This window comes from Artemia franciscana, chromosome 8 (genome assembly GCF_032884065.1).
Source record: "Artemia franciscana chromosome 8, ASM3288406v1, whole genome shotgun sequence".
Lineage (NCBI taxonomy): Eukaryota > Metazoa > Arthropoda > Branchiopoda > Anostraca > Artemiidae > Artemia > Artemia franciscana.
Window position 1 is genome coordinate 40,256,541 of NC_088870.1, and position 24,349 is coordinate 40,280,889.

The 24,349-nt window shown below is 35.9% G+C and overlaps 1 protein-coding gene across 2 annotated transcripts in view; it reads right to left on the reverse strand.

The window, feature by feature from the left end:
* LOC136030423 (probable cation-transporting ATPase 13A5) overlaps positions 1-24,349 on the reverse strand; it is a 168,023-nt gene that overhangs the window by 142,237 nt on the left and 1,437 nt on the right. For both annotated transcript variants that reach the window (XM_065709391.1, XM_065709392.1), the window contains exon 2: positions 14,059-14,226. In XM_065709391.1, the coding sequence (XP_065565463.1) occupies positions 14,059-14,226 (168 nt within the window). The remainder of the gene's footprint in view (positions 1-14,058; positions 14,227-24,349) is intronic.

The window sequence follows — 24,349 nt, forward strand, 5'->3', positions numbered from 1 at the left end:
TGAATTTCTTCCAAACTGCAAAAGTAAACTAACGCAAACAAACATGAATAACTACAAAACACAGGAAAATGAGACATTTTTGGAAAACGCATCAATCACTTAGGCAAGCGGAAACAACTTATTGATCAATGACATTCTTGCCCGCTTCTGCTATTATAACCACAGAAAACTAAACTCTAAAATCTTTGAGAACCCGAATCAGGATTGTAAGGTTGTGCCGTTATTCTCAGTGTAAACGGATCAAAGCACTTGTCTGAAAATTTAGACCAGTCAGAACTTCGCGACTTTTTTACATCCAACCACAGTCTTATTCCTCGTTGGACCACCCACGTTTCTGCAACCTTTTCTGCTGCTGATTTCGAAGTTTTCAGCTTGTACCCGAGTGCTAGTGATTCTTTTCTTCTTTTACCGAGCTCAGCTGGTAAGTCTGTTGACACACTGAAACCCGTCTTTTTCAGCTTTCCACACTCCTTCATGATGGCTGAGCGGTCATTGTCACCAAGGCTAACAAATATGGGCTCAACAACTTTTTGTTTTTGTGTATTACGTCGCAGATTCGGAACGGCTGCAGATTGAGAGGGAGTCGTTTTTTAGAAATTCGATACATGGTACCCATACGTAGCTGGTCGACATCTGTAATTCCTAGCTTAGACTGGAGAAATGTCACTACGGTATTTTGCAGGTTTTCAGTTCCTTGTGGAGCCTCAAACACCGTGTATCAGAATGTTATTTCTTCTAGCGTACATTTCCGACCGTAGAGCAGTGGCCTTGACATGAGTCAGCTCAGTCTTTAGCAGTTTTTTTTCTGCTCTTAACACTTTATTCTCAGTCTGAAGTTTCGAAATTAGTTGCTGAAGCTCATCCATACGGCGGTCGAAGGGTTCTTTCGTCACTACATATTGATACCAGTTAATACCGCTCTGCCTTTTTAATCACGTTAAAAAACCATAGAGTGAAACTTACACGCAAGGGCCCTTTTATGTACTTAAACCAATTATAGCTTGGGGTCCGCTTTCATCCAAATGCAGCTGCTCCAAATATCCTTTTAATCCTTTAGATATAGCGTCTATGCTTGTCTCCGGCACGGGGCGTGGCTAATACACATTCATTTCACCGGGCAAGGAGAACCTCTCTGCGTGAATAATCGCAGGTAATCGCAAGGGCCCCTTTCTTCTAAGAAATAAAAATCCAGAGGTGCCCGCTTTCAAACAAAGTCAAGATAAACAATAACAAGCCAGCGCTTTGAAATGAAACAACAATCACCTATGATTACATCAACTGTTTTTTCACTTGGAAAATATACATAAACAGGTAATAGTGACGCAATTAGCAATCACCCGCTTAGTTGAGCTTTGAGATGTAGTTTAAAATAGGTCAACTTTTAATCCTTAGTTTTTGTCTTGATTATAATCCACTTTAGATGTGAACTCAATGAGAACAGAATGGCAACGAGTGATTGCAAAACAAGTTCATAAAAGCTTGCCAAACAGCTTTGTTTAACATCCAGAAAAAGGTTATTTAAATTGTTCACGGAATGAAAGCTAATTCAACACTGAATTGACATTTTCGACCTATTCAGTGAGACGGCTAATAGAAAAAGTTTTCTTGTCGTGATGTTGATTGCTCTTAGACCACGATTAAATAAAAAAAAAATAATATTTTTATAACACTTGGTATTAACCAAGTGACATATAGCAATCGCCAATTCTGTCGGTCTGTCTGTCTGTCTGTCTGTCGGTCTGTCTGTCGGTCAGTCTGTCGGTCCAAGTTTTGCTACTTTAGGCACTTCCAGGTAAGCTAGGACGATGAAATTTGGCAAGCGTATCAGGGACCAGGCCAGATTAAATTAGAAATAGTCGTTTTTCCGATTTGACCATCTGGGGGGGAGTGGGGGGCCGGTTAATTCGCAAAAAATAGAAAAAATGAAGTATTTTTAACTTATGAGTGGGTGATTGGATCTTAATGAAATCTGATGTTTGGAATGATATTGTGTCTCAGAGCTTTTATTTAAAATCCCTACCGAATCTGATGACATTGGGGGGAGTTGGAGGGGGGAAACCTAAAGTCCCGGTTTTGCTACTTTAGGCCCTTCCAGGTAAGCTAGGACCATGAAACTTGGCAAGCGTATCAGGGACCGGACCAGATTAAATTAGAAATAGTCGTTTTTCCGATTTGACCATCTTGGGGGGAGTGGGGGGCCGGTTAATTCGAAAAAAATAGAAAAAATGAAGTATTTTTAACTTATGAGCGGGTGATTGGATATTAATGAAATTTGATGTTTGAAATGATATTGTGTTTCAGAGCTCTTATCTTACATCCCGACCGGATCTCATGACATTGGGAGGAGTTGGAGGGGGGGGACCTAAAATCTTGCAAAACACTTAGAGTGGAGGGATCGGGATGAAACTTGATGGGAAAAATAAGCGCAAGTCCCAGATACATGATTGACATAATCGGAACTGATTCGTCTTTGGGGTAGTTGGGTGGGGGGGAGTAATTCTTAAAAATTAGAAAAAATAAGGTATTTTCAAATTACGAACGAGTGATCGGATCTCAATGAAATTTGATGTTTAGAAGGATATCGTGTCTTAGAGCTCTTATTTTAAATCCCAACCGGATCTGGTGACGGGGGCGGGGAGTTGGGAGGGGGAAACCTAAAACTTGGAAAACACTTAGAGTGGAGGGATCGGGATGAAACATGGTGGGAAAAATAAACACAAGTTCTAGATAGATGATTGACATAAACGGAACGGATCTGCTCTCTTTGGGGTAGTTAGGGGGGGGGGTATTTCTGAAAATTTTAAAAAAATTAGGTATTTTCAACTTACGAACGGGTGATCGGATCTCAATGAAATTTGATATTTAGAAGGATATCGTGGCTCAGAGCTCTTATTTTAAACCCGACCGGATCTGGTGACATTGGGAGGGGAGTTGGGAGGGGAAACCTAAAACTTGGAAAACACTTAGAGTGGAGGGATCGGGATGAAACTTGGTGGGAAAAAAACACGAGTCCTAGATACATAATTGACATAACCAGAACGGATCCGCTCATTTTGGGGTAGTTGGGGGGGGGGGGTTAATTCTGAAAAACTAGAAAAAATGAGGTATTTTTAACTTACGAACGGGTGATTGGATCTTCATGAAATTTGATATTTAGAAGGATATCGTGTCTCAAAGCTCTTATTTTAAATCCTGACCGGATCTGGTGACATTAGGGGAAGTTTGGGGTGGGGAAACCTAAAATGATGGAAAACGCTTAGATTGGAGGGATTGGGATGAAACTTGGTTGAAAAATAAGCAGAAGTCTTGCATACATGATTTACATAATTGGAACGGATCTGCTCAATTGGGGGGGGGGTAATTCTGAAAAATATGAAAAAATGACGTATTTTTAACTTACGAAGGAGTGATCAGATCTTCATGAAACTTCGTATTTAGAAGGACCTCGTAACTCAGATATCTTATTTTAAATCTCAACCGGATCAAGCGTAATTGGGGGGGGGGCAGTTTGGGGGACCGGGAATCTTAGAAAATACTTAAAGCGGTGAGATCAGGATGAAACTGGATGGGAAGAATAGAAACCTGTCTAAGATACGTGACTGACATAATTGGACCGGATCTGCTCTCTTTGGTGGAATTGGGGGGGGGGGTAATTTTGAAAATTGAGGTATTTGTAACTTACGAAAGGGTGACCAGATCTTAATGAAATTTGATATTTAGAAGGATCTTGTGCTTTAAAGTTCTAATTTCAAATTCCGACCAGATCCTGTGACATTCGGGGGAGTTGGAGGGGGAAACCGGAATTCTTGGAAAACATGAAAATTGGGGTATTTTTATCTTACGAATAGATGATCGGATCGTAATGAAATTTGATTTTTAGAAGAAATTCATGTCTCAGAGCTCTTATTTCAAATCCCGACCAGATCTTTTGACATTGGGGGGAGTTGGAGGGGGAAATCTTGGAAAAACACTTGGAGTGGAGGAATCGAGATGAAGCTTGGTGGATAGAATAAACAAATGTCCTTGATACGTGATTGACAGAATCGTACTGGATTCGCTCTCTTTGGGGGAGTTGGGGGGAGGGGTTCAGTGATTTGGCGAGTTCGGTGCTTCTGGACGTGCAAGGGCGATGAAAATTGGTAGGCGTGTCAGGGAGCTGCACAATTTGACTTGATAAAGTCGTTTTCCCAGATTCGACCATCTGTGGGGCAAAAGGGAGAGGAAAAATTAGAAAAAATTAGGTATTTATAACTTACGAGTAGGTGATCGGATCTTAATGAATTTTGATATTTAGAAGGACTTTGTGTCTCAGAGCTCTTATTTTAAATCTTGACCGGCATTAAGCCTCTTATTTTCTTTTTTAAATCAATATATTGAGCTCATACCAAATCATCTCTTGGCTCTTAGCTCTTCTCGCCTCGTCACAAGTGCCATATGAGCTCTTAGCTCTTGTTTTTAACTGAAAGTAAAGAGCGACATTAAAACTTAAAACGAACAGAAATTACTCCGTATATGAAATGGGTTGTCCCCTCCTCAACGCCTCGCTCTTTACGCTTAAGTTTTTAATTGTTTAAAAAGTAGAACTGTGGCAAAGAGTCAAGCTTTAGCGTAAAGAGCGAGGGATTGCGGAGGGGACAACCCATTTCATACACGGAGTAATTTCTGTTCGAAGTTTTAAAGTCGCTCCGTACTTTCAGTTAAATAACTAGTTTTTTTTTATTTAATTTCTGAACGTTTTTGAATTAAAGCATGTTTGATTTTGGCTCTCCGAACATAAATTATTGAAATGAAATTTGCATATTAATTCTTTTTTTTGGCTAAATGGCTCTCTCTTAGTTTTGATCAGACGATTTTGAGAAATAAAAGGCGGGGAAGGAGGCCTAGGTGCCCTATAATTTTGTTGGCTACTTAAAAAGGGCACTAGAACTTTTCATTTCCGTTAGAATGAGCCCTCTTACAACATTCTAGGACTACTTGGTCGATACGATGACCCCTGGGAAAAAAACGAACAAACAAATAAACACGCACCCGTGATCTGTCTTCTGGCAAAAAATACGAAATTCCACATTTTTGTAGATAGGAGCTTGAAATTTATGCTATAGGGTTCTCTGATACGCTGAATGCGATTGGTGAGATTTTCGTTAAGATTCTATGGCTATTAGGGGGTGTTTCCCCCTATTTTTCAAAATAAGGCAAATTTTCTCAGGCTCGTAACTTTTGATGACAAAGACTAAATTTGATAAAACTTATATATTTAAAATCAGCATGAAAATCTGATTCTTTTGATGTATTTTTTAGCATCAAAATTCCGATTTTTAGAGTTTCGTTAACTATTGAGCCGGGTCGGTCCTTACTACCACGTTACCACGTTCGTTACCACGAACTGTTTGACAATTGGGTCATGGACTGAACTATTACAGGGGTCACCCATCCATGCCGGGTTAAGGCCTCAGTAATTGGTTTGCTAAGTTGTTATGTTCTGCACTACCCCTGTCTAAAAAGATCTAGGACCGGTTGCCAGAGATTTTGCGTCCTCTATATTACACGATTGGGGCTTTGGGACGGAATTTAAACCAAGTGTCTCACAAAATATCAGGTTTACCGCTCAATTCCTTGGTGAATGTTTGAAATCATGACAAAGTGAAAAAGGCTTAAAAAGGGTAGAAAACACATCATCACTCATCAGTCTCAACTTTGGTCAGAAGCGAAAACTAAAAATTCTTAGATCAAGAAAGGAGTTCTTTTCGTAGAAACAGAATATCTACCACAAAATTCTCATCTCATTCTCATTTCTCTGTGACCCCATCTCTAAATCTTTTCAATGCAAAAATGGTGACCTCAGTGTAAAACATGGGGACTATGAACAATTTTATTCGTAATAACTGCTGCTTGAAAACCTCCATTTCCAATCCTATTCCAATGAAGACTATTTCATAGATTTGACCCACATTTATAGATTTGTATGTCATTGTCAAGAAATATAACAATGAAAAACCAAGTGCAGCTGAGGGGTTAGTCTATGAACATTTCATACTACAAAATTTGTTTAGACAAATAATTGTTTACATAAATGTAACATTGGTGAGCACAACCAACAATCTATCAAACTACGCAAGTTAGACACAATTCTTGCTGATGACTTTAAAGTCCTATAAGAAATTAAGAGGATTAGCCATTGGACATGAATATAGAACGGACACTGACACTACCAATGTTCATAGATATGTGACAATTAAAGATTTACGCTTGGTTGGGAAAATAAATCATTAAATATTTAATTTATTTATTAATTAAACTTAAGACCAACTTTGGCCACTTATGTAGAACAAAAACAGATAAATCAATACCCTGCTCTTTCCGCTAAAGTCAGAACTTTGTCCAAATTCTTAAAGAACGACTTCTGAAGAACAAGGACCAACTAATCAGAATAACCATTTTTTTCTTTAACTGCTTAAAAGCTTCAGCGTCAAAACAGGGGAATTGAGGAGGAGGCAGTCCCCCCGTATGCGGAATATTTTTGTTCGTTTTAAGTTTTAATGCTGATCCTTAGTTTCAGTTGAAGAACCTGTTGGTATTTTTATTTATTTTTTTTTAAGATAATAGAACCGCACCCAGAATAAGCTCTTGTGCATATGCACTTTTTTTGTAGCATTTAAGATACTTTTTTGGTACCGTAAACCCGTGAGGGGAGGCTTAAAAGCATAAAAAAAGGTCAAGCTATCTTGAACATGAAAATTGAAGCGTAAAACGTCAATTTCTAGTCCACCATTCATCAATGTAGTTCTCTTTTTAATGCTTATCAGAAAGATTAGAAGTAAAATAACAATAGCATTCGTAGCGAAAAACAGGAAACGACAATTCCAATAAAATTTTATATATTTGGCCTCTAAAGAAAAATAATAAAATAAATTTAATTACACTTTTGTCTCCAAACCCATTAAAAAGAAATATTCATGTTATTTTTTTCTGCTACCCAGAACAATAGAAATTTGAACAGACTAAAATTAAAAGCGGGGAATGGCTAAAGCTATGAAATCGTTGGCACTTTATTATAATCATGGTGATTTGGCTTTTATGTCCACTATGAGAGCTGTTGCAAAAGACGTTGAATATTTATAGAATATTTTAAGACTACCCTAAGCTTTCATTCAACTCTTAAGATTTTCAGTTTTTCTGGGTAATGGAAATACGATTTTTTTTTTTTTTTTTTGCGGTTAAGGTTAAAGCATACTCAAACTTTTTCTCAATTCTTTTCAGCCAAAAATTTTCAGTCGGAAACTCTTAATTTAAAAAAAAAAAAGATATTTCAAAATAGTGAGGTAAACCAAAATCAAATTGTTTTAGAAAATAGAAAGCAGGGGATTGCTATAACATTTTTAAAAGCGGGGATGGACCTGACAAAATAAAACTCGACAACTCTTCCTGATAATCATGGTGAACTGGCCTTTAGTTCTTATTGAATCCTACAGTGTCATAGTTATATCGATACTTTCCAAAGCTTTCATCCTCAGGGTTAGACACTTCAGTTTTTTCTTGATAGTAGGGAAAAAAGTTATTGCGAAGGAGGTCAAATCAGGATTTTTTTTTTTATTTGATTTGTCTTCCAAACTTTCAGTCTGAAGCTCTTTTAATTAGAAAAGTTGAATTTACTAAAAGTAAGATAAATCCAAATTTTGTTGGTTTTGAAACGCAATAATTCTTTTCGATATACCGTTATTTTAACACAAAGATGTGAACAACCTGCACTGAAAGTATTTGATTAAAAATAATTTTTGATTGATCTAATGCGTAAAAAAATATTAAAAATATAACACAATATTTACAAAGAGTAAAAGCCATCGATACTTATGTGAATCTTGTTATTAGAAAAAAAATGAATTAAATATTTAAATTCTTATAGAAATGCCAATTCTTAGAAAATGAAGCACTAAAGCTAAAAATGAAATATTCACATATATGGCAAGAAACAGTGGGCGCACATTTTTTCATTTTTCAGATGGGGCTGTGGTTCTTCACATTGACTTTACCTCTATCTTAGAATGCTAAAAGCGAATATTCTTAAGTAGCTCAGAACTAGTTCGAGGTTTGTTTATGAAGAGCCAACCCCTCCCCCGAGGATTTGGCTTATGATTCCCTCGAACGTTAACTTTATGCGAAAAATTTCACCACCCCACTTGATGCAAGAAAAATCGTTCCCTATTACAATGCATTTCTAATTGCTACTCTTGCTTTTTTTTTATTCAAAAAAATTATTTATAAAACTCATAAGCAAAAAGTTGTTGCTACCTCCCCTGCACAGTGAGACATGGCCAAGGGAATGATAGAGAATAGAAAATCCTCAAATAATTAGTACAATGACCCTAAACGCTAAAAAAGAAAAAGAAATCACTAATTTACTCTTCCTCCGGGAACATCATATCCTCACAATCCCGCAATAAATAACTCGATCAATCAAAACTCATATTCTACAAAAAGCAGTTCCTTAATGGATTTTCTAAATATATGAGGGTCTGCAATAATCTTGCTGCCACTTGTTAAACTATTTCGTATCCGTGAAATTCAAAAAACATATAGAAAAAAGTGAACGGTAAGAAATACCTCTAGGTACAGGGAAATCAACACTCCGCCTTATGTCGTGAGAAAGAACAGTAGTAACCTCAAAATCAAACTTCGGTAACTATAATAACCTCAAAAATAAAATTGAATGTCAGCCTTAGTATCTTTATTGTTAGAGAAATATTTCTAGCAATTTCTTTGTTCTTTATAAAGCTATTAATTTTCTTCTATATAATGAATATTATATTCTATTTAATAATAAATATTTTCTTCTAAATATTCTATATATTTCTTCTATATATAATAATGTTTTCTTCTTATAATTTTTCTCTGATGAAACTCGCTGAAGCATATTTGGCCTTCCTCTAATTTAACTTTCTTTTTTCTGTAGGTACGTAAGTTTTTTCCAATTAACACTTTTGCACTTTGCCTGCTAATTATTTTTGCTAATTATTTTGCTAATTATTTGCTTACTTCGCTGCTGCTTTAGTTCGATTGTATTTTTTCTAGAATAGGTATTCCAGAATAAAAAAAAATACTATTCCAGAATAAAAACATATCTTGCTTCGAAAATACAAAATTTTTAGCCCGAATTTGACAAACCCTAAGTCAATCCAATCAAACAGTTCGTGGTAACGAATTGTAGTAAGGAGCGACCCGGCTTAAAAGTAACCGAAACTCTAAGAAATGGAATTTTGATACCAATAGTTACATCGAAAGAATCGCATTTTAATGCTGATTTTAAATATATAAGTTTCATCAAGATCAGTTATACCCATCAAAAGTTACGAATCTGAGAAAGGTTGCCTCATTTTAGAAAATAGGGAGAAACACCCCATAAGAGTCATACAATCTTAACGAAAATCACACCATCAGATTTAGCGTATCAGATAACCTTATTGTAGAAGTTTCAAGCTCCTATCTACAAAAATGTGGAATTTCGTATTTTTTGCCAGAAGATAGATCACGGATGCGTGTTTATTTGTTTTTTTGTTTTTATATTTTTTGGTTGTTTTTTTTTCCCCAGAGGTGATCGTATCGACTGAGTGGTCCTATAATGTCGTAAGAGGGCTCGTTCTAAGGGAAATTGAAAGTTCTAGTGCCCTTTTTAAGTGACCAAAAAATTGGAGGGCATCTAGGTGCCCTCCCAGGCTCATTTTTTCCTAAAAGTCACTGGATCAAAATTCTGAGATAGCCATTTTATTCGCCATAGTCGAAAAACCTAATAACTATGTCCTTAGCGACGAATTACTCCCCCACATTCCCCGTGGGATGGGCTGCAAGTTACAAACTTTGACCTGTGTTTACATATAGTAATGGTTACTGGGAAGTGTACAGACCTTTTCAGGGGGATTTTGTTGGTTTAGGGGGGAGAGTTGAGGGGGGGAGGGTTACGTTGGAGGATATTTCCATGGAGAAACTTCTCATGGGGGAAGAGAATCAAACAGTTCGTGGTAACGAACGGTAGTAAGGAGCAACCCGGCTCAATAGTAACCAAAACTAAAAAAATGGAATTTTGATACCAATAGCTACATCAGAAGAATTATATTTTAATGGTGATTTTGAATATATAAGTTTCATCAAGTTTAGTCGTACCTATCAAAAGTTACGAGCCTGAGAAAATTTGCCTTATTTTAGAAAATAGGAGGCAACACCCCCTAAAAGTCATAGAATCTTAACGAAAATCACACCATCAGGATCAGCGTATTCGAGAACCCTATTGTAGAGGTTTCAAGCTCCTATCTACAAAAAGTTCCCGTGGGAGGGGCTGCAAGTTACAAACTTTGACCAGTGCTTACATATAGTAATGATTATTGGGAAGTGTACAGACGTTTCCAGGGGGATTTTTTGGTTCGGGGAGGGGCTGAAAAGAGGGAGATATGTTGGGGGAACTTTCCATCGAGGAATTTGTCATGGGGGAAGAAAATTTTCATGAAGGGAGCGCAGAATTTTCTAGCATTATTTAAAAAAAAACAATGAAAAAATAAATATGAAAAAGTTTTTTCAACTGGAAGTAAGGAGCAGCATTAAAACTTAAAACGAACAGAAATTATTACGCATATGAGGGGCTCACCTCCTCCTAATACCTCGCTCTTAACGCTAAAGTATTTTTAGTAATTTCAACTATTTATTCTACGGCTTTTGTGATTCAGGGGTCATTCTTAATGAATTGGGACAAAATTTAAGCTTTTGTGTAAAGAGCGAGGTACTGACGAGGGGATGAACCCCCTCATATATGTAATAAGAACATGAGAATACAAAAGTTCGTTACGTAAGCTAATTTATAAGATACGTATATCTTTTACTAATAAAAACATTCGTAAAAAACTGAAAGTGATAGTTGCCTTTTTAAGTAACCAAAAAATCGGAGGGCAACTAGGCTTCCTCCCAAGCTCTTTTTTTCTTAAAATCATTCGATCAAAACTATTAGAAAGCGATTTAGCCAAAAAAAAGGCAAATTTTGTTTATTTATTCCTCTGCGGAGAGCCAAAATCAAAAACAAAATCAGAAATTAAATAAATAAAAAACAAGTTTTTTTAACTGAAAGTAAGGAGCGACATTAAAATTTATAACGAACAGAAATTACTTCGTATATGAAAGGGTCTGCTTCCTCATCAACGCCCCGTTCTTTTACTACCAATTTTCAACAATTAATTACCCAATTTTTCAATTTTCTCAATTGCTGCTGGAAAACGGATGTGATATCTTAATTAAACAAGATTATAAGCATCAAAAATTACAAGTTTTCTGCAAATAAACCTTCATTATAATAGTTAAAGATTGAGTCATTTAAATATTCCTTTTTTCTGTTGAAAATTCTTTTCGGCCAATTTCTTCTTACTAGTGCCACGTGCTGACACCCTCTATCCCCTACTTCAGACTTAGTAGTTAACTCTAAGAATAAGAATAACGAGTAACTGAATGAGTCAGTTTCAGTAACTGAACGAGTCAGTTCCAGTAACTGAGTTCCAGTAACTGAACTGAACTGAAAATTACTGTAAGAAGTTCCAGTAACTGAACGAGTCAGTTTTCCCTGACTCGTTCAAAAGTTCATTTGTGCCGTTCTTTATTAGTGCTTTTAATAAAATGCCTTGGGGCTAATATTGTAAATACGACACCATTTATTTTGTGATGTTTTTTTTTTAACAGAGACTGTGAAATCTGTAAAGAAATAAAGAAGTTCTTTCTAGATTTTCATGCTTACTCTCTATAAAAAAAAGCTTGTAGGATTTTTTGCATTGGAGGGGATTCTCTCTCGGGGTTTACTAAGTCGTTCTTTACTAAATTAGTAGTTCTTTACTAAGTTATCGCTCTTTAATCGTTCTTTACTAAGTTACAACTATTGGTGCTACCAACAGAATGTTCTACAAGTACATCCATGTTAATACAAATATAACATACAAATATGTAGAATGTACTACATATTTGCGTCATACAATCATGACGCAAATATGAAAAAAAAACGATTTGTTGATGTGATCTTGACAGAATCGAAAGGTGTAAAGAACAAGAGCTAAGAGCTCATATGGCACTTGCGATGAGGTAGGAAGATCCAAGAGCCAAGAGCTCATATGGTATGAGCTCTAGCAAAATTCTAAGAATCAATAGATTGCTTTAAAAGGAAAATCAGAGGCTTAATACCGGTCGGGATTTAAAATAAGAGCTGTGAGTCACGATGTCCTTCGAAATATCAAAATTCATTAAGATCCGATCACCCACTCGTAAGTTAAAAATACCTCAATTTTTCTAATTTTTCCTCTCCCTTCAGCCCCCCAGATGTCCGAATTGGGGAAAACAACTTTATCAAGTTAATTTGTGCAGCTCCCTGACACGCCTACCAATTTTCATCGTACTAGCACGTCCAGAGGCACCAAACTCGCCAAAGTACTGAACCCCACCTCCTAACTCCCCCAAAGAGAGTGGATCCCGGTTACGTCAATCACGTATCTATGAAATTTATAAGCGTTTTGCAAGATTTTTGGTCCCCCCCCCCAAATCCCCTCAATGTCAACATATCTGGTCGGGATTTCAAATAAGAGCTCTGAGACGTGAGTTCCTTCTAAATATCAAATTTCATTAAGATCCGGTCACCCGTTCTTAAGTTAAAAATACCTCAATTTTTCTAATTTTTCCAAATTAACAACCCCCAGCTCCCCCAAAGAAAACGGATCCTTACCAATTATGTCAATCTCGTATCTATAACTTGTGCTTATTCTTCCCATCAAGTTTCATCCCGATCTCTCCACTCTAAGCGTTTTCCAAGATTTCCGGTTTCCAAGATTTCTGTTTCCCCCCTCCAACCCTCTATGTCCCCGGATGGAGCTTCTGAGACATAAGATTCTTCTATATATCAAGTTTCATTAAGATCCGATCATCCATTCGTAAGATACCTCGATTTTCACGTTTTCCAAGAATTCCGGTTTCCCCCTCCAACTACCTTCTGTGTAATTGGATCTGGTCGGGATTTAAAATAAGATTTCTAAAGCCCAAGATCCTTCTAGATATCAAATTTCATTAAAATCTGATCACCCGCTCGTAAGTTACAAATACCTCATTTTTTCTAATTTTTCTGAATTGCACCAACCCCCCCCCCCCCCAACTCCACCAAAGAAAGTGGATACGGTCCGGTTATGTCAGTCACTTATCTTGGACTTGTGCTTATTCTTTCCACCAAGTTTCATCCTGATCTCTCCGCTTTAAGCGATATCCAAGATTTCCGGTCCCCCTCTCCAACTCCCCAATATTGTCATATCTGTTCGGGATTTAAATTAAGAGCTCTGAGATACGATATTCTTCCAAACATCAAGTTCGTAAGTTAAAAATACTTCATTTTTTCTATTTTTTTCGAATTAACGGGCCCACCACTCCCCTCCCCAGATGGTCAAATCGGGAAAAAGACTATTTCTAATTGAATCTGGTCTGGTCCCTGATACGCCTGCTAAATTTCATCGTCCTAGCTTACCTGGAAGTGCCTAAAGTAGCAAAACCGGGACAAACCGACAGAATTTGCGATCGCTATATGTCACATGGTTAATACCAATTGCCATAAAAACTAAACAGAACTTTTGGTTTTGGAAAAACTACAACTGTGAAAATCCCAACTTATAAAATTTAGCCCACACATAATTCAATTCCCACAAATTTTCTTTTCAAAAAAGTATTAACAAAGTATTGCTCAGCTAAACCACGGCTAGACCAGCAAAACTATTTAAATTCTATTATAGGACACAAATAAAATAGTAAAAAATAGAATGCATACCATTATACTCCCCTCCATTGAATGTTCTTTCCAAATGTAACACTCACTTCCGTTGTAATGGAGTCAGATATAGTCCCAGCCTTTATATACACTTACACCTCTTTATAATTTTTTAGAAACTTCAAATTTTTTTGAAACATGTATTATTTCTGTGAAAGCACAGAAACAAGTGCAATAATATGACTATAACTATGACTGAAATGTAACCGTAAACGATCCAGATTTTGGAAAGTGACTCTTACCTTAAGGAGGACCCGAGATGCTTGTGATATGTTGCAGTTATCACACGTCAGTTTTAACTTAATCTTTTTCTTCCAAGTAAGAATGAAACTCAGTCCTCCAAAAGTAAGAATTGTTGCAACAATGGTCAAGATTCTTTTAAGCTTGTTGACTTGAAATCCATCGATATCCTAAAAAGAGTAAATTTTTGATTGATGTTGTGAGAATTTCAATGGTCATTACTGTTTTTCTTTGAGTAGAGCTAAGAAAAGAAAGTTTATTAAGGACAAGCACGTTGACACAAAGTTTGTTTTTTACCTAAATTAGACTATTTCTATAAGTGAATACTGGGCAGACTGTTGTGTTCATTTCTGCAAATGTAGATGAAGTTCCACTGATGCAGCTATCCCATCAAGGCAATCTTCCGGTTTTTTCAAGCAAGTAAAACAGTTCAAAATAGGGATGAAACCTTTTAATTGACAGTGAACAGATATAAAATTATTTAACTGGATATTTCGAATACATATACAGTGTTCATCATCAGCAGTAAAAGCAGTTGTTTAGCGTAAAAATTTGCAACTTCTCTGTCAACTACTTTCTCATACGTAGTAACTAAAGCGACTAAAGCGATTTAGTTGCTTTAGTCTAATAAATTTAATTTATTAACTAAATTTAATAACTAAATAACTATTTAATAGTTAATAGCTAAATAACAATTATAATAACTAAATAATAATTTATAAATATTTATAAATTAATTTATAATATAAATAATAATTAATTTAATATAAATTAATTATATTAATTTAATTTAATATAAATAATAATTTAAAAATTAATAATAAAATAACTAAATAATAATTAATAACTAGATAACAATTTAATAACTAAAGCGACTAAAGCGTAGTGACTAAAGGGATTGAATACCTTTGAAAAATGAAATGAAGGGCAGAAGATTAACTACGGTGCAGATTTTGAAATGGATAAAGACATCGTTTAATAAGGAAACGAGGACACCAGGAGACAAAATTTTGATGAATTTTAAAAAAGATGTTAAGCAATGATTTTCTCATAAATTTAATTTACATTCTCTTACCTCAAATCTAAGCAATTTCAAAGACCACTCTACTTTTCAATGACGATAAATTAGAGTTCAAAAGAGTCCTTTTATTAGACAGTGAAAAAAATACTGTAAATTTTGATCACATATACAATGATCGTCACCAGCAGATATGCTGATATATGTCACTGTATATGTGATCGAAATATTCAGAATTTTTTTAACTGTCTAATAAAAGGATTTATCCCTACTTGAACTATTATTTATCAACTAAAATATGTTGCTTGTAACTTATCTGTGTTTTTTTCACGTTGCATATTGAACATATTCAAAAAAAGGTTTTAATGAATGTTTGAATATCCCCAGGGCTTTAACAATCGTTTTAAGTATATTTATACCTGAAAACAATGATCTTTTTGTGTTGATTTTAAAATTATGAAGTTTCTATGGTTGCAACACATTTTCGTCAATGTTAACAAGTTGAATCATGGAGATAAACAAGCAGATAATTAATAAAATTTTACAATACTTTTCACTCTTCACATTTCAAATATTCACAATCAATTGGCTTCCTTTAGAAAACTGCATCTTCAAAGGAAAGCTACAAAGAAAGCTTTTAGTTTGTTTTTCTTTATTTTTCAACAACCTTCTTAAAGTTTTGAACATTTTGATTTTTAAAACGACGTTCTTAAATTTTTAAAGCGTTTAACGTTCTTAAGCGCTCTTGATTATTTCTTTGTTTTTCAATAACGTTCTTTTTTTAAATTTTGCTTTACTACTTCCAAAAACTGCATAACTGCATATGGAAGTTTTTTTCATAAAAGATTGAATTCCCGATTTTTACTAATTTTCTTTAGTGTTATGTGATATATATGGTTAATATATACGGTTGTTTATGGTGTGGTTGTATGTTGGGTCTGACTGGGTTATGAAGATACATATTGTTGTGTAAGTTTCCGCTTTACCAATTCAAATAGTCGAATTTTAATTTTACTGTCCTTGGTACTTAAGCTCAACTTCGATTTAATTTCTCCACTACCTTAAAAAAAAAAAAAAATCATCGTCTGATATGAAGAAAAATTTCAGGAAACCAGATTACTGACGACAAAAAGTTTTACCGTTACATTTTTGATATTACAAAATTTGCTTTCAATTGTGTTTTCATAAATGACAAAAGAAATGAGTTATAATTTTTAAGTATCTACTATCTAGCTTCCGTTTCATTTTTTTTACAGGAACTTTTTAGGGATGTTTTTTGACCTTTTCGGAAATCTGGCAAATTTTCAAAGGTTCTTAGCTTTTGATAGGTAATTATAAAGTCAGTGAGTGTCGTATATTTGAGATTTTGCTCCAAGAATAGCAGGATTAATTCAAACATATTGACTCTAATTGAATTAATTATGCATCAGAGCAACATGTTCAAGTTCGTTTATTTGCAACATATCTAAAATAATTAAAACGTTTCTAACTAAAATAATTAAAATGTTTCTACTTTTCAGAGTTAACCTTCATTCAAGTAAGAAGATTCTGGTTTTGACTTGGATTTTTCTCACAGATTGTATTGCTTAACGTAGGGCCCTGGTTTATTGGACCCTTTGCCAAAACTTCTGTTTAATTATTTCAAATAATTAGAGGTCCATTAGAGAATTACTTTTCTGAGTGATCCGACAAAGCTTCCATTTATTTACAAGCCATTAAAGTTTTGTTAATTTGGTTAGATTTTCGGTCTCATTTTCCATGGTTGGAACTGGGGCAGAAGAGTGATGTAAAATGTACCACTCTGAACCACACTTCACCATCAATATTTTGATAGTTCTCTCATCTCATTTTCTGTGGTTAAGACTGGGCAGAAGAGTGGTGTCAAATGCACCACTCCGCACCACACTGCACCGCTAATATTTTGATAGTCTCAGTTTCCACGGTTGGGACTGGGGCAGAAGAGTGGTATCGAATGCACCTCTCTCCACCACACTGCAGCAATAATATCTTGATAGTTCTCACATCTCATTTTCTGTGGCTGGGACTGGGGAAGAAGAGTAAAGGTCAAATGCACCACTCCGCACCACACTGCACCACTAATATTTTGATTGTTCTCTCATCTCATTTTTCGAAGTTGGGACTGGGGCAGAAAAATGGTGTCAAATGCACCACACTGCACCAGACTGTGCCACTAATATTTCGATAGTTCTCTCATTACTACAGAACTTGGAGCTTATACTTTCCTCCTTTAATTGTAGATACTCGGTCTAAGTTTCCGTAGAATTTTCAAGCTCCTATGTACAAAAATGGGGAATTTTATATTTTTTTCCGGAAGAAAGATCAGGGATACGTCTCAATTTGTTTGTTTGTTTTCGTGTTGTTATTTCCCCCAGGGGTTATCATATCAAAAGAGTAATTGTAGAAGATTGGAAGAGGGCTCATTGATCGAAAATTAATTGTTCTAGTGCCATATTTGAATTACTCAGAAAATTGGTGGGCAGCTAGGCCCCCCCCCCGACGCTCATTTTTCCCAAAGGTCACCTGATCAAAATTTTGAAATAGCCATTTTTCTTAACACAGTCGAAACATCTAATAACTACATCTTTGAGGATAAATTGAACCCCGCTCCCAGGTCTCTGGGGCAAGAACTGCAAGCTTTGAAGTTTGCCTATTACCCAAGCATGGCGATTGTTATTGGGCAGTATACACGTTTTTCAGAGTGTGGGATCCCCCTCCTCCACTCTAATGGAGGAGGGGGAGTCGGTTGGGAGATCTTTCCATTGAGGAATTTTTCATGTGGGAAAACAATAAGAGATTCAATAAAAAAAAAGCAAAAACAAAATTAAGGAGTAACATTAAAACCCAAAACGAACAGCAACCATTACATAATCAAGTGCGTCACCCTCTGCTCAATGCTTCGCTCTTTACGCTAAAGTTGTTTTAAAACCTTTAAAATAGCTCATTATTCTAACTAAACGGTCTCTGTAATTAGGGAGTAATTCTTAAACAACTAGAACAAAAAATCAAACTTTACCGTAAAGAGTGAGGTATTGAAGAGAAGGCGACTTCCTCGTATACGTAATATTACTGTTCGTTTTAAGTTTTAATGTTGCTCCTTACTTTCAATTGAGAAAACTTGTTATTTATTTTTTCAAAATAAAAACGTGCAGAAATTACTATTAAAGAATAAATGAATCTCAAAACGAGCATCAATTAAATTAAATAATCAATTAAATTAAAAGCGATCAAACATACAACAGTTACTAATATAAGTGAACAAATAAATCTTAAAAGCAAGTATAACTTGAACCGAGTATGAAAATCAAGCTTAAAAGGATAAAAATCGCTACAAACATTAGTTTGGCTAATGCCCCCTTCCCTAACTGTATAACTCTCAAGCTTACTGCGATTTGCTGAAAAGGAATTAAACTACAATTGTTTTCTTTTGTACTTATTACAACATTGAAAATTGAAATTAAAATTACCCTGAAATAAAGTCTTGAGCAGCTGAGCTTGTAGCAATTAATATCATTTTGTATCAAATACTCGGTTTCATTTTATCAGTTATTTCCAAGGTATATTCAAGACACATAGAGTATTTAGTAAAGCTCAAATGACGCAGTAGGATTTGAATTTGGTGGTAACGAACTGTTAGTAAAGGGCGACCCGGCTCAATAGTAACTGACACTAAAAAACAGAGATACATCAATCCGGATTTTATACTGACCTCAAATCTATAAATTTCCTCAAGTTCAGTCTTACCAATCAAAAAATACGAGCCTGACAAAATTTGCCTTATTTTCGAAAAAGAGGATAACAATCTTGAAGTCATAGAATCTTAATTAAAGTCACACCATGAGATACAGCATATCGAAGAACCCTACTGTACAAGTTTCAAGCTCCTATCAGCAAAAACGTGGAATTTTGTATTTTTTGCCAGACGAATGATCACGGATGCGTGTTTATTTGTTTTTTTTTCCTGGGGTGATCGTGTCGACCCACTGGGTCTGAAATACCGTGAGATGGCTCATTCAAACGAAAATTAAAAGTTCTAGTGCCTTTTTTAAGTGACCAAAAAATTAGAGGGCGACAAGGCCCCCTCCCATGCTCATTTTTTCTTAAGGTCACCCGATTGAAATTTAAAATAGCCATTTTATTCAGCATAGTCGAAAAACTAATATCAATGTCTTTGAGGATGACTTAATCCCCCACAATCCGCGGGGGAAGTGCTGCAAGTTATGAATTTCCCCCATTGTTTGTATGTAGCATTGGTTATTGTGAAGTATTCAGACGTTTTCAGGAGATTTTTTGTGAGGGGGGGCTGGTGGAGGGGGTCACATGGTAGGATCTACCCATGGAGGAATTTTTCATGGAGAATTGAATTTTCTATGAAGGGGCACTGGATTTCCCAGTATTATTTTTAAAAAACGATCAGAAATTAAACAAAAGAACAAACTTGTTAAACTTTTTTTCAACTGAAAGTAAGGAGCAACATTGAAAATTGAAACGAACAGAAATTATTACGTATATGAGGGGGTTCGCCCCCTTGTCAATACTTTGCTCTTGATGCTAAAGTTTTTTAGTACTTTCAAAAGAGCTATTTATTCTAATAAACGGTCTTTGTGATTCAGAGTTCATTCTTGAAGAATCGGAACAAAATTCGAACTTTAGCGTAAAGAGGGAGGTATTGACGAGGGGGAGAACCCCCCTACCCTATGCGTAATAATTTCTGTTCGTTTTAATTTTTAGTGTTATTTCTCACTCTCTTGAAAAATCAGTTTTTTTTTTATTTAATATAGCTAGGGAAGGGGCAGTAGCTTGAATCAGATTTTACCTCTATCGGAATCGAGCAAGCATTTTCAATCTCTATTGTCGGAAAAATAAAATGGTCCTGCATTCCTCCCAATATCCTTACTTTTTGCAATCGCAGATTTTTGCACAAATGTAGGCACGCTCTCTTAGCCTATCATGAAAGGAAGGCTTTCAACCAAAAATTAGTGTGATTAGAGGACTAACGTACCATTAAAAATACTTGCAATATATTTGATAAGGGGACAAAATCGGGGATCGTACCCGCACCAGCAATGCCCTCAAGCCCCTCCAACAACTTTTTGTACTGCAGCAGGCATGTTGACCCTTTTTGAATTGAAATCATGGATATAGTTTAAATCTGTGCTAATGGAATCACAAATCTAGTAAGCTGGTTACTGGAACCTCTAAGGACCCTCCTTCCCCATTTACAACACCAATTTCTAGTAGAGCGGTTGGCATATTGCACCTCGTTTGAATCGGAACCATGTAAGACTTTTCAGTTTGTGAGGCCAGAGAACCGCGGTGAACCATTAGCCACTCTAACATACCCCCCCCCCCTATTGCCAGTATTTAGTAGAAAATGGACAGATTTCACCTGTTTTAAATAGCAAAAGTACAATATTTCTACATTTACAATATATGAGGCCCAAATTGGGCCCTTGGCCACTTCAACTTTTTCCTCGTTCTTGTCTATTTTTTAGCAGAACATCGGTCATCTTGTATTTTGTTTGAAGTAGACTTATAAACGTATATTAAATTCGAAAAATTATGGGGCACATAGGCTTGCCCCCTCTCTTGTCAAGATCAAATTTTCAAATACAGGTCATGCCGTTTTTTCGTCTGGTCAGTTTCAAATTTATGGGGGAATGAGAGTGATGTTTTCAGAGATTTACTCCCCTCTCTTATCTCTGCACGTGAGTGTTCAGATAAACTTGAAACTGCGAGCGAGCTGTTTGGGATAAGGGGATGGAGTTTTAGGGGCTTGCACTATTTCTTAACCCCAACTACCCTCTCTAATAAAGGACAGAGTCAACCAAAATTTAGTAAACTTTTATCTTCGGCCAAATACACGTCAATTCAGAAATTCTATACCATGGACCCTTACATCTCAAGCACAAGCAGGCTTATAAGTTTGTTTGTTGAGAGCTCTCTTATATAAAAGAGAGTAAGGAAGAAAGTAAGAGTAAAAGAATAACTTATAAGCAAGAACAGTAAAGCATCTTTATCTGAAGAGGCTAAGGGTTACACACTTGTTTTATTGGTCCACCGTTTAAATTGTTTCATAAACTTGTAAGTTTTGGAGACAAAACTTGTATATTTACCTTTATACAAGTGGATAAGCAATAATTATAACGCAACACAGGGAAGTAGTTTAGCAGTTATTAGTAAAGTCTTTATCTGGCAATCAAGACTCAGGTTGGTCTTATCATCAAATAAGTTAGAACAAAAACACTTTTTAAGACCAAGTAGCATAGCCTTAGCTTGTAAATACTTAATCTTTAGAAATAGCAATGCAGATTGGGTTAGGCTCTACGTGCTAGGCAAAACAATAAAACGTCAACATATACGCGCGTTGTATTTCAGAAGTAACAAAATTGACATAAATTCTAACCTAAGGCAAGGGTTGTAAATTCTGCAAATGACCAATATTTCATAGATACATTATAATACCTGAAGGGTGCTTAAGCCGTACTTTCTCTGTGAAGTTTCTCAAGAAATATATACACCAAAAATTTGTCCTTAATAGAGAAAACAGAGGGGGATGTTGAAATAAATCAAAAGACATCATGTCGTTCCAGATTGTGAAATGAACGAATCTATAGTATCTCGTGAGTTGCACAAGGAACTAAGTTGAAACCTTTTTGGAATTGTGTTGCGAGAGCAACACTTTGGTTTGTCCGTTTCTGTTTTTGTTTTTTTCATGCCGCCGATGTCGGCTTATTCCTGGCAACTGGTAAGGGTCTAACCTGTGCGGTTTTTATGGAAAGTGTGGACCTCAGGCCGGTTGATGAATATGGCATTACATTTTGGAAAGCTCCGCAGAACTTTTGCCTGGGGCTAAAAAGGATGGTTTTTGCTTGTCCATGAGCCAGAGCCTATGGTGTGCGAAGTGAAGTGGAGTTATGTAGCCTATATCAGAGAGGAGTATCTGAAGTTGTGCAGCCAAGCTTTCGTTTCATCAAACCATGTTTCTGCTTTCGAGTGGAAAGCTCCGTTCTAGCAGGCAAGCAGGCAGGCACCACTTTCAAATTGAAGATGGACTAAAATCTATAAGTGTTAAATATATGCGGCAGTTACCCGGCCCCACAGCCAATATATCTTCTTTGAGTGATAAATACAAAAATTTACAGAAGCAAAAAAGCGGCATTTTCCCACGGGTCCGAAAGTGCTACCGTGATTTTGTCTGGGTTTACCATTTCTTGTTGTTTTTTTACTTGGGATTAAGGTAGAGAAATCTTATCAGATGTACCTCTCAAACTTTAAAAGTTCTGTCATTGCTAAAGAAATTGGAGCTTATCCTTTGCTCCTTTCTGAGTGGTGAGGTTAGAAAGCTGGCCTACGGCAAAAAAAAGAAATCAACTTTTGAACTAAAACAGATAGAATTTTTTTTTCGACGGCAATCGATAGCTCTTGATGAGCTGATCAAAGTATTTGTCATCCATTTTTTGTAAAAAAAAAATTCATGAGATGTACTAGTTTGAAAGTTTCAAGGGGTTGACAACTTCAGTAGTAGGGTACAAACTGAAACCAAAAATAAGCCGATACCAATTGTGAGACATGTAGGGGACTTGTAAGGAAAAGTCGGCTGTTAGCTCATAATCATCTTCGGCAGTGAGGGGTTTGCAAATTTTGCTATTTGGTGTACCTATTATTTGTTTCCAATGTATTTGATGATAAGACCGTCACGATGTCTACGATTGAAAAGGATAAAGTTCAACTGGCTGCAAAGTCAATTTAGTCCCTTCTTTCGATATTCTTCTGTTATTGTTGTTTTTCCAACGCTGAGGAATAGCCTTTGATCAGGTGATTACTGATAGCGTTCTTCTTTGAACATAACGTTTTAAAAGCTTCGATAGGCTGACAACTTCAGAGTTTATCCGATAGCAAAGAAACAAAACCAAAGTATTGCTCTCGCAACACTTTATTCGGCGAAGCCGGACAAAGGTTGCCGCAACACTTCACGTTGCTCAGGCAACGTAGGTCTAGTTTTTTTTTTCGACGGAAATCAATAGCTCTTGATGAGCTGATCAAAGTATATGTCATCCATTTTTTGATACAAAAATTCCTTCATGAGATATACTAATTTGAAAGTTTCAAGGGGTTGACAACTTCAGTAGTAGGTACACACTGAAACCAAAAATAAGCCGATACCAATTGTGAGACATGTAGGGGACTTGTAAGGAAAGGTCAGCTGTTAGCTCATAATCATCTTCGGCAGTGAGGGGTTTGCAAATTTTGCTATTTGGTGTACCTATTATTTATTTCCAGTGTATTTGATGATAAGACCGAGTTGGTTCCAGTGGTAAGACATGTAGGGGACTTGTAAGCAATAATCGTCTGTTAGGCTACAATCATCTTTACTGAAAAGGGGTTTGTAACTTTTGCTAGTTGGTGTAGCCTACCCATACTCACTGTAACCTAGAATTAAGTGTTTACGCAACGGGTACAAACTATAACGTAAAACAACGAGGCAGTTTCGTAATAATTAATAGACTGTCATCTATGGTATTTTTATCCTGAAAAGTTACGGACAGCTTTACAATACCAACTAGATTATATAAGATATTGTTCCAAGTCTTGATCCGTCACGAAGTCTACGATTGAAAAGGATAAAGTTCAACTGGCTGCAAAGTCAATTTAATCCATTCTTTCGATATTCTTTTGTTATTGTTGTTTTTTCAACGCTGAGGAATAGCCTATGATCATGTGATTACTGATCGCGTTCTTTTTTTAACATAACGTTTTAAAAGCTTTGATAGGCTGACAACTTCAGCGTTTAACCGATAGCAAAGAAACAAAACTAAAGGGCTGCTCTCGCAACACTTCATTCGGCGAAGCCGGACAAAGATTGCCGCAACACTTCACGTTGCTCAGGCAACGTAGGTCTAGAATTTAACTAAATATATAGTCATTATGTGTTTCCAGGTTGTGAAAAGGCTGTATCCGCAATATCGTTCGATATTTTGAAACATAGATAACTTTGAAGACCACACTGCCTTTCCATGACGAAAGTAAAACAGTTCAAAATAGGGATGACACCTTTTTATTGACAGTGAATAGATATAAAATTATTTAACTGGATATTTCGAACACATATACAATGTTCATCATCAGCAGTAAAGCTTGATGAGTTTTACTGCTGATGATGAACATTGTATAAGTGTTCGGAATATCCAGTTAAATAACTGTCAATAAAAAGGTTTCATCCCTATTTTGAACTGTTTTACTTTTATTTTGAAACA